This window comes from Pollachius pollachius (genome assembly GCF_949987615.1).
Source record: "Pollachius pollachius genome assembly, chromosome: 11".
In the NCBI taxonomy this organism is placed as follows: domain Eukaryota; kingdom Metazoa; phylum Chordata; class Actinopteri; order Gadiformes; family Gadidae; genus Pollachius; species Pollachius pollachius.
The window spans coordinates 21,902,451-21,914,509 of NC_136944.1; the positions used below are offsets into that span (position 1 = coordinate 21,902,451).

The 12,059-nt window shown below is 47.1% G+C and overlaps 1 protein-coding gene across 1 annotated transcript; it reads left to right on the forward strand.

The window, feature by feature from the left end:
- hsd3b7 (hydroxy-delta-5-steroid dehydrogenase, 3 beta- and steroid delta-isomerase) lies at nt 1-8,670 on the forward strand. The gene is made up of 6 exons (XM_079747118.1): nt 1-446; nt 1,976-2,131; nt 3,734-3,842; nt 5,509-5,608; nt 6,481-6,643; nt 7,700-8,670. Exons 1-6 carry the CDS (start codon nt 290-292, stop codon nt 8,113-8,115), a joined length of 1,101 nt encoding a protein of 366 aa, XP_079603244.1. The 5' UTR covers nt 1-289; the 3' UTR covers nt 8,116-8,670.
- Nucleotides 8,671-12,059: the final 3,389 nt, after the last annotated feature.

The following is a 12,059-nucleotide window of genomic DNA, read 5'->3' on the forward strand; positions in this document are numbered from 1 at the left end:
GTTGACCACTAGTAGTGAAGGATTCATCAATATATGGCTCATATATATATATATATATATATATATATACACACCTCTCTAATATATCGCTTATTGTCGTGCTCAAAGCTCAAAGTCAGCTAGATAGCAAGCCGTGTTTGTGTGTGGACGCCCAGAGCTTATAAAGGGTTGGAGCTCTGAGAAGGACTGAGTCGACTCAAAAGCAGCGAGTTGGAAGTTTCTCGGTATACTGTAGGCGGACTATAGGACTGCAGGAGGACTGAAGGACTGCAGGACAGCTGCCACCACGATGTCTGACCGACGTAGCCTGGTCTACCTGATGACCGGTGGATGCGGCTTCCTCGGCCGCCATCTGCTCGGTGTGACGCTGGAGAAGGAGGACCGGGTGTGTGCGATCAGGCTCTTCGACAAGGTGGTGGACCCCCGTCTTACCGAGCAGAGCAAAGGTAACACGGTCCTCCGATGTACCGGGTTGGGGTGGGTTAGGTTGTACACCCCCGTCTCGCCGTGCAGAGCACAGGTAACACTGTAGGATGGTAGATCAGCACTGCTCTCCTTTGTTGGATCCCCGCATCACCGATCCTTTTCCAACATCTATACCTGCCCGCGCCGAATTGGATTCATGATACTCGGTGGATATTCGTTTTTTTTTAATTTTCAATAGGATATACATTATTAAAATGCGAACATGGAGGACACAATAGTTCTGTAATCGGGGATCGAGGAACAACTATTTATATCCTTGGATTTCAATTTCTGAGATGTTTCAATGTGAATAAGTGCCTTCCTGTGTAACTGCTCAGAGTCCAACATCCAGTTGATCTCTGCATCAACATCTCAACCACAAGTTACTGGAACAATTGTAAAGGATATGTTTGCATTACAATAAGATGTCATGTCATCTCGTCTATGACGTGTCTCCACTCTCCTTATTTATAACTGCATTTCTTTTCATAATTCTCGTTCGAAAATTCCCATTCCTTTATGAATAGGACTATTAGAAAATTCAATGACGCAGTACAATAAGAAATATCAGAACTACAACGTTTCTTACTAATAAAAACGCAGCCATCCACGCAGGGCTGGCGCTCGGCATAGGCGACCTAGGCGATCGCCTAGGGCGGCAAATGCGTTGGGGGCGCTCTCTGGTGGCGCCCTTAATTAGTCAATTAAAATATACGAAACAAACGGAAAAGGGAGGGGGCGCGGGAGCATAATTTATTATCAAACAACAATCATTCATCAATAATCAAGTCTCAATCTATACAGATTGAGACAGATTGAGACTTGCTGTATTGAATATAGATTGAGACTTGCTGTATTGAATAATGAACCATGAAAGACGTTTTATTTTCTGAGTTTTCTTTTTTTGTGGTGGCAAAACCGTTGTTGACACACTGGAAATATTTAGCAAGCGAAATAGCTAACGGGGGAAGAAAGTAAGCAAGCTAAGTTAAACATTGAATGTCCTGGCCTTGGAAAACAATGTGCAAACAACCCAATACTCCCGGGCAAAACGATCCTTATTTATCTTGGCTTCAATTCAGTACGATAATGCCTCGTAAAGCCTTATTTTCCTTGTTTTTATTGAGTATGATGAGGCCTTGTTAAAGCCTTATTTTAGACTTGTGATATTTAAATGGATTGCATTTATACAGCGCTTTTCTAACCAGTGGCCACTCAAAGCGCAGTACAATACTGCCTAACATTCACCCATTCATGCACACATTCATACACTGACGGCGGAGTCGTCAGTGTATGAATGTAAGGAGACAGCCAGCTCGTCAGGAGCAGAGGTCTCTTGCTCAGAGACACCTATACACTCTCACACTAGGAAGAGCCGGGGATCGAACTAGCAACCTTCCGGTTAACAGCCAATCCTCTCTATCTCCTGAGCCAGCCTGAGTTATCATTCTCCAGATGTACATGTTTACCGAACCCCCTTCTCATGCGTCCTGCTTCCTCCCTCCCTCAGACGGGGTGCAGGTGACGGTGCTCCAGGGGGACATCACGGACTACGCCAGCGTACGCGAGGCCGTGCGCGGGGCTGACGTGGTGTTCCACTCCGCCAGCCTGGTGGACGTCTGGCACAAGGTGTCCCCGGCTGTCATCCACGCCGTCAATGTCACAGGTGGGCGTTAAACGAGCGCACATACAGGCCGTGACGCAGATGCTCCTTTGTACCCGGCCCGGTCCGAGTGCGTCATTCAGTAGTCAATGACAAAAGGGACTAATTGGTGAATGGACTGCAATTATACAGCGCTTTTCTAACCAGCGGCCACTCAAAGTGTTTTACAACACTGCATGACATTGATAAATTCACACATGCGACGGCGGCGTCAGCCATGGAGTGCGACAGCCAGCCCAATCGGAAGCAGTCAGGGTGAGGCGTCGTACCCTGGGACACCTCGACTCTCTGGGCATTGAACTAGCAACCTTTTGGTTACCAGCCAACCGCTCTACCTCTCTTGTTAGGATTGAACCCAGAATGTTCTGGCTGGGAGTGGCACACCCGAGCCGATCCTTCAGTCCTGCTTGTTGGAGCTCCCATCCGCCAAGCCACTTAATACTCTCCTTTTGTGACCGTACCCTAACAAGTCCAAACCCATTGGCGTCGTAATTCAACCACAAATAATTCTGACCTCATTGTCAGAAGGCCTCACCCAGCATTCTGTTGGGCCCCCCGGCTCCCCAGTATTGTGTCAGTATCGACCCCAGGATTGTGCTGGCCCCCCCCCCAAGGATTGTGTGAGTTCACCGCCAGGATTGTGTTGCCTCCCGGTTTTATTCAGGGCTTTTTCCATTCACTGACCCACCAATTTCACTTCTTTATCCTAAAATTCTTAGTGTGATCCATTTATTTATTTAAAGTATTCAGATTGCTCAAACCACGTTTACCCAATCACATTGTTTCAATGAATGAAGCCCTTGTTTCCTATCTGGACCCGATTTTCCTGACGAGTGGAGGGGTGGTGGCTGTAGCACTGTGGGCAGTCAGTCAACCAAGGATGTAAATATACAATCCAGGCAGCAACTGCACCAGTTGGCCTTGCGGAAGCCGTCCCACCCTCCATCTGTCATGCTACATGTTATTGACATAGCGTTTAGCAGGAATCCTATGGCGTGTCTGGGAGTTGTGTTTCTGTGAACTGATTATATGTCGGCACATGGTGAATGATGGTTATTATTTGCGAGCTGTGATGGACCCAGCCCTGTTAGAACCACTATAAATATATCTATATATAAATATGTCGTCAATCGCATCATTTCGCAATGCACGCCCAGAATTTGCACTTTGGGTTTGTTTTTGCTATGCTATTTCAGACTAAAATCATACGCCCAGAGAATGATAATTCTACGGCTGTTTTCCACACAATGAGTCACAATTCATGTTTTAATGACCGCTCCCTGACATTGCCTCCCTGACATCGGGGGAAAATTAGGAACAGACGTATGCTCAACTTTTCATGTTTCTTCGGAAAATGTTTGTCGTTGTCAGTTTGTGACAAAAGAAAACAAGGCTTTGCTAACAAATACTGTGCAAACACTGTGATCCAGGCTGTTTAGGGTACCCTGTCACCATCGCCTGCCCAAGCAAACAAAGGATTCATCCCGCTGTCTGTGAACCTTCAGTCAGGACCAGCCGTGTCTGAAATGAGCGATGACAATGACGTATTGCCCATCGATGTGCTTCATCTGTTCCTAACGTTGGTGCTTCCTCCCCGGTCCTCAGGAACAGAGAACGTGATCCAGGCGTGTGTGGAGCTTGGGGTCCAGTACCTGGTCTACACCAGCAGCATGGAGGTGGTGGGCCCGAACGTCAAAGGAGACCCCTTCATCAGGTACGCCTCTCAAACCGCTCCCTGATCACTTTCATCTGAATGATTTCCTCCTCTTCCTCCTCCTCCCTCTTCGTCCTCCTTCTCCTCCTCTCTCTTCGTCCTCCTGCTCCACCTTTGTCTTCCTCCTCCTCCTCCCCCCGCTTCGTTCTCCTCTTCCTCTTCCTCCTCCTCTTCCTCCTCACCGAGCCAACATGTTGTTGTTTTCTGAATATGTGGCATGTGCACAAAAGAGAAGGTCCTCGGGCTAGGCATGAAAAGGAAGCTTTTGCTTGCTTTTTCAATGAAAGACACTCACGCAAGCACAGATCTAGCATCTGAAAATATAATAAGGTTCTCGTTCGACCTGAACTCTTTCATGTAAATTCATGTCGGTTCTTCCTACCTCCTTACATCTCTGCTCTGCTGAAATATATTTGGATGGATTAACCATTAATTGCCAGATTAAATCAGACTATATCTGCCCATGCACAACCAGTGGAATCCCCCTCAAGGAATTTGTTCGGGTGTTTGTGTTTAATTTGTGACGCAAGTTGCATCTAGTCTGAGTAGCATCTCATCTTGGTTGCAGAGTGCTATGTGTTTAATTACAGGCTTAAATTACATATACTTTGAGGTCCCTCTCCTTGGGGCTGCACTGTTGTTTCTCTGGAGCTGTGTTTTCGATAGAGGACCTCTTAAGATACACTCACCCTGAAGGAATGAGGCAGCCCTTCAAGATGAGGGTAACATTACGTCAAAGGAATTCTGGTGTCAGCCGGCACCCGGGTTCCTCTGGTGAAAACCTGTGGGTCGGCTCTGTTTCTATATTCTCTCATATTGATATTCTATATCTCTCTCTCATATTGAGATGCGATTTTGTTTTATTTCTGTAAGGCTACAGATGTGTTGTTCTTATCACTCCAAGATCGGGCCAGGAAATGCTTTTCAGCTGTCTGCCATGTGCGTGCGTGTGTGTGTGTGTGTGTGTGTGTTTATGTGTGTGTGCGCTTGCTTGCGTGTTATGAGCCTTTCTCTATAATGATCCACATCACATCAAGTGGTCCAACCACAGTCACCAAAAAATTATCTTTAATCAGCACTGTTTCCATGCCTGGGTCTTCCCCACTCCCCACTCTGCTTCAAAGTCTTCCGTTTTTCCAGCACCATCAGCCTCCATGGCTTCTGTTCTTTCCATTTGTCTTTGAAGAACTGGTCTGTGGGTGCTTTGATTGGCCACTGGTTAGAAAAGCGCTGTATAAATGGAATCCATTTATCTCTCTTCATCTCGCGCTTTATCTGCCAGTTTCTCCCCGTTGGTCAGCTGTGCTTGGTCCCGTTTGAAGCGTTATGCCGGCGTTATGAAACGCAGGCAGGAGGTGTTAGCAGGGGAGGCCTGCAGCTCACCATGAACAGAGAGCGTCACAGTCCATCTCATGAAAGAAACAAAGAAAGCGTCTTTCGAACAAGGACTACAAAGAAAGTGCAGCAGACTGAAACGCTTTGTTAAACAATAAACAGAAACCGGCACGGAAGTCTCTTGCGGATTACAATCTGTTTTTCCTTCCCCAATTCTAACCGGATTCAGCCGGTTCAGGGACTCTCGTAAACTCGCCAAATCCGGCGTGAAGCAGGGTGGCCCAGCCAAGGCCTTAAAGTTAAACTTTATTAGTTTCTTTGTTCCAAACAGGGGAAACGAAGAGACGCCCTACAACATCGCTCACGCCATGCCCTACCCCCGGAGCAAAGCGGAGGCGGAGCGCATCGTGGTCAGAGCGAACGGCACCGAGGTACCCCACGGTTTATACACATTGATTAAGCCTTAGGGGCTCCCCAAAAGAATGATCATAACTGGAGTGTCGTGGGCATATTAATCATATCTATCGATTGACAGGTGGAAGATGGATTCTCAGAGCTAATCACAGAACAGATAGCCACAGTCTTAAACCTAAATTTGCGAGCAGTCGCAGTCAAATAGAACGCAGTCAAATAGACGCAGTCAAATAGAAAACAAATACTCTCACCAGTAGCTGATGGCTGGCTATGCGATTTCTACACAAAGTGCGATTTTCCTTAGAAAACTGATTCACCCCAAGCTGTGATGTTACATACAACTCATATGACATACATGTCATATGAGTTGTATACATGCCAGGTGTGATCCACAGTGATCTACAGTGATTTTGTAAATGAAACGGAAACCGGACCGGAAACGGAAAGGGGGGGTGGTTGTAATCTTTTTTGCTCGGTTCTAGCCCTACTGTTGATACGGAGAACCGAGTGAAAAGACTACAACCATCCCCCCTTTCCGTTTCCGCGTCCGGTCTGGTTTCCGTTTCATTTACGAAATGCAGATTTACAAATATGCCAAATAAAACACGACAGAAACTGTATTTCGCTACGATACTCGATGAGGACCATCAAGGAACACCACTAACCACTCGATGATTTTGACAATTCTGAAAACGAAGGTTAAGGGGTATTTGTGAATGCCCATAGCCAGCCATTGTGAAGCAGGCAGGGGCGATTCGAAGTTAGCCAAATACTGGAGACAGGACCAATATTCAAAATTCCGGTGTTAACCACTCATTTCATCCTAGACAAACCTGAAAGGGGGCTCAATGTTAAATGCTGCCTAACCACCACCCCCCCTCTCTCCCAGGTGAGCGGCGGTAAGACGCTGCACACCTGCTCCCTGCGGCCCACCGGGATCTACGGAGAGGACCACCAGCTCATGAAGGACTTCTACGACAAGAGTGTGCAGGCGGGGGGCCGGCTCATCCTGGGGGTCCCCCAGAACACGGAGCACGGCCGGGTCTACGCAGGTGAGCCTGGGGCCGGGGGGGGGCGGGGGGGGTTCAGGGGGTCCGCTCGCACGCCGGCGCTGGTTCATGGTGTTGGTGTGCTGGTGCGAACTGCTTCTAGCAGCTTCTAGCAGTGGTCCTACCAGACTCTCGTACTTCATTTCATTTGCACAGAGAGTCTGGACCCACTTGAAGGCGGGTGTCTGTTGAAGTTAAAACTATTGGATCTGCCCGGTGCCACTCTGGATCTGCCGTAACCAATCGCTGACGTTTGGCCGGGAATCACGTTGTGAGGCAGGCTGTAAACAAACCAAACACCGTGCGCGAAGAGGTCCGACGAGAGCTGACTTTAACGTCATTGTTCTCAGCCACTCCCTCTGTTCGCTGATTGGACGCAGAACATTTGGACGGAGAAAGCCCACTAACATACCGGAGACTCAGACCTAGAACTGAAGGGAAATTCAAATTGAGCGGAAAGTACTTAGACGGGCGAAGCCAGGCTAAACTGCTTCTGCTTCAGAAGCAGAAGAAGAAGTAGAGAGTTGCAAGGGGAAATTGACCCGGTGTGTGTGTGTGTGTGTGTGTGTGTGTACGCACTTGCTTGCTTGCTATAAGCCTTTCTCTCTAATTAACCATATCACCACAAGTGGTCCAACCGTACTCCACACATAATTCACACTGTTTGCACGCCTGCGTCTTCCCCACTTGCCCTATAAAAATACTTTTTATTTATCCTCTAATTTTTGTGTATTCGGTTTCGCAAGAGCAATTGTGAAACGAAAAGTACAACTGTGTCATCAGAGCATAGGTGGGTATTCCCTTTTGTGAAAGGGATACGCGTGACAATCGACTTCCCGGTCACCGTCGGGCGGTCGAAACGTCGGTCGACGTCAATTCCTGCCGCTCCTTCAGTAACTTCCCTAGTAACTTCCCTAGTGTAACCTAACCACACGCACAGGATGTTTTCCATTCACCACTTCCTCTCTAGGACATACCCAGGTGACGACCATGGCCCCCTAACCCAGCCGTCCTTCATCACCCACTCAACCCTGGCGTGTGTGTTTTCCCCGTTGCTAGGCAACGTGGCCTGGATGCACCTGCTGGCGGCACGGGGCCTGATGGAACAGCCGCAGACGGTGGGCGGCCAGGCGTACTTCTGCTACGACGACTCGCCCTACCAGAGCTACGAGGACTTCAACCTGCAGTTCCTGTCGGCGTTCGGCTTCAGCCAGGTTCACGTTCCCCTGGCGGCGCTCTGGTTCCTCGCCGTCCTCAACGACGTGCTGCGCTGGCTGCTGCGCCCCGTGTGGCAGTGGGCGCCGTTGCTCAACCGCTACACGCTGGCCGTGGCGTGCACCTCCTTCACCGTGAGCACGGACAAGGCGCGGCGCCACTTCCAGTACACGCCGCTCTTCAGCTGGGAGGAGTGCCGGGCACGCACGCAGGCCTGGGTCGACACGTTTCCCGGCCTCGGCGCCAAGAAGGACTCCTGACCCTGACCCCACCCAAACACAATAATTGTGGCTACAACACGCGCGCGCGCGCGCAGACACACACACACACACACACACACACACACACACACACACACACACACACACACACACACACACACACATCCCCCCACCCCCCCCCACAGCTACTAGACCCTGTCGGTATGTGGGATGCAGTTTGCACACTTCAAATAGCAGTAATGGATTCAGTCCATTCTTCCGTTGAGTTTCATGGCCTTAGGACCGTCTGAATGGTGAATTCATCCTTTTAACCACTTTTTTCATTTACATTTGAAGGGAGGCCTTTCCTCTGACAAAGTCTCTCAACTCAAGGCACATTTTCTCTGTTCCTTATTTTTATACTGACTATTTTCATGCTTTTAAAACTCAGCCATTTCTAAGGTGATGAACGCTATTAGATTAACTAATTATTACCTATAACAATAATGAGGTGTCATGTATCTTCTATATGTCTCAATATATCTTCTAGAATAATCAAATATTTAAATATAGCTATATAAATAGTATAATAAATATAATATATTCGCCTCTTCATTTGCCTCCAGACTTTTCATCTTCACAATTACAAACGCTCATAACATTGTTCCAAACGTCTGGAATAGACCACTGATTGATGCATAAATAATCGCATAAATGTGCATGAGCCCTTGAGTGAACCATACATAAGAGCAGACTTAAGGTATTAAGTATTCCGAGCTCAGTTCTGGTTGGACTGAGCGGTTCAGTTCCTGGCCTCATGTTCGTCATGTTGCTGGAGACTCAGGGTGCTTTGGTGAGCACAAACTAGGCCAGCATTAGTTAACAAACAAAAGTGTACTCGCCCTGGCCATTGTTGAAACACAATCACTTAAATCCCCTGAAAGCCTCATCCACTCTTACGAAACAAGTTCTCGACGGTAGAGCATCTCAAAACAGGAACACATTGTTGGTGTCTCCGGCCCAGTCTCTGTGCTAGCCTCCCCTTAAAGCAGGGGTCTCAAACTCAACTTACCTGGGGGCTGCCGAAGGTAGCGTCTGGGTCAGGCTGGGCCGCATCAAATATTCCACAGAAAAAAGGAGCACAACTGACCTAATCTAAGTTAATGATCGGGCTATAATAACATCACGTTGGCTATGTAATCGCTGACAACAGGGGACATTTCATAGTGGTTGGTGGAAACCGGGACATTTTAGCGTCCTTTGGCATTTGTCGGGACTCAGGACACGCAACTCAAAATTGGGACTGTCCCGGCAAAACCGGGACATCTGGTCACCCTATCACAAGTGTTAAAAAAGCGTGGCAAGCAACTCAGCAAACATGTGCGTTTGACAAAAACAGTGGACCGAACTAACACTAAACTTTGATATCAAGTAGGGGCCACAAAATATCATCCCGCGGGCCTCAATTGGCCCCCGGGCCACGAGTTTGAGACCCCTGCCTTAAAGGTTCTGCCTTAAAGGACGATTCCAGTATTTTGAACATTGAGCCTCCTTCCTGGTTTGTCTAGGATGAAATAGAGTGGTTGCTGCTGATCGATCCCAGATGACCGTAACCACAGATATCAAGGAGGTTTCTTAACAGTGGAACAAGTCGTCATACAATTCCACCACTGCATAACAACTGTTTTTCCGTAACTATGCCATCTGTTATTGTAGTTTCAGGCGTGTCAGGAGTTCCCCAAACTTTAGACTGAGGGTATTCTGGAACATAACCCTACCGATGACTCATGCAGCGGGTCAAGTGCAGGGAAGCCTCAGTCTTTCCTAAAGCATTTGGAAACATTGGATGAGGCCCTGACATCCATGGTAACATCTGTCTGATCTGGAAGGCAGCGTGAAGGCAGAGCCGATAGGGTCTGCCGATTTGATGGATGCTCTCCATATGTGCTTGTTGCTACAGAGCAAAACCATAGAAACCAAACAACCTCTTTATTTGGTTTGAAGCGTCTCACACTCAGGTGTTTGACCTCTGCAGAGCAGCTGCAGAAACAGAAACAGGAAAGGAAAGGGCCTCTTCACATCACACCTCCAATTTATTTTAGCTTGGCATTTTTTGTTTTGAGTCTTGTTCCCCTGAAAGCCCTTTAACATGGCCTTTAATGGTCAAAAGTTAAACCAAAACTGTGTTCAGTGGACAGGCATGCATGTGCATAAATTACACATTATAGCTTTCATCATAATAATAATTTATTCCATGATATAGTGATTTTCCGGACACCCAAAGCACTTTACCTAGTGAGCAAATGGCGAAAAAGATCTGAGCAGACTTTCCATTCAGCTGCCTGTATCTCAGTTCTTCCTGACAGATTCGAGAAAGATGCCTGGAAAGTAGAGGTATCCAGTTCCACACATGGGAGAGGAGACTTAAGTATTTGATAGGAGAGACAAAAATGAAAGCGACCGACGCACCAGAAAGCACACACCTACGCGCACACTCACACACACTCAGGTGCACACCCACGCACACACAATCTAAGACACTCAGATTCTTGTGCAAATACACTTTATCGGATGACTGATGCGTCGTTTCGTAATAGTTTTACACTGGTATATCTGGTATGTAGTTCGGAGAAAAACAGGAGGGCTTGGGCCTTTAGGAGGGATTCAAAGCAGGTTTCAACACATACACTCACTGTTCTGGGAGAAATACCTATAGAAGAGTCCCCTCTCTACATGTAACCCTCTAGGATTGACTGATATGGTTATCACATCACTTTTTATCATTGGTTTGGAGCTCCTTTAATGAGATGAATATCCATGTGTAAACAAACGTATACATCAAAATAAATTCGATTGATATTTTGTGATTGACTCGCTGCTCTGAAACACTTTTCAATCACGCCTGAGCACTCGATGAGATGGGAAGGGGATCAGGATATATCAATGCACATTTCATTCAAACCTAAACTAATGAATACATTGATTTAAGTCATACTTAGTTCAATAGGTCAATATTAGGACTGTGGAAATAAGTGAAACCGAGATTTTTTATTTAATTTCATGAAGACATTACCGACCAACGACACAGCAAGAGCATTAGCCACATCTGTGAGGAGAGATGCCTCCAAACTAGTTCCAGAAGGCTTGTTCCTCCTCCTTGGCCTTCAGGTATGTCTCACTAGCCTGTTTATCTGGACACTCTTCTTTTCCACTCGTATTTGGCATTTCTGCTCCAGTTCCAGGCAGAGATTATCTCTAGCTGGTCCAAGCCAACTGCATATCGATGTCTTTTTGTTTTTCCTTATATTGTTCTATTGATGCCCTTTTGAACCTTTTAGAGGCATGTCGGTAAACAGACGATGGCCGTTGAGATAACGCTAGTAGAAGCCTTGTTCGTGGAAGTCTTGTTCGTAAAGATTTTGATCAGAGGGTCCAAAAACAACACCCACCACCGGACAGTGAAGAACAGCAGAACATATGGAAGTAGTCAGCCCAGCCCCCAGCGATCTATGTTGGGATAGCCATGTTTACCTGTGCAGTCCACAGCTAAACATGGCTATCCCATCATTTTCTCCTGGTGCACAGGGTACACTACACCCTATGAACCAAAGCAGCCTATGAAACGAGAATCCTATGAACCGGAGAACCCTATGTATTGATAACAGAGAGATGGGGTTTGAGGCAATTGTTAACTTCAGGGATGGTGTCTAAACAAGAAGAGCGTGTGATCATTGTTTCAAATATCCCAGACACCAGATCCTTCTGCCCCAGGCTTCTCTTGTGTGTACAGGCTGTCACTGCTGTCTTTGTCGCTTCTTATCTTATGTTTTCTTCAGTTATTCTTAGATTAAAAGCTTTATAACAATGTGTGTGTGTGTGTGTGTGTGTGTGTGTGTGCGTTTGTCGGCCACACACAAATATGTGTGTGCATGTGCAAAGAGAACGGTTGTCTTCTTACTCATGACTGGATCCCCCTGGGCAGACCATGTGGTTCTTTCATCGGT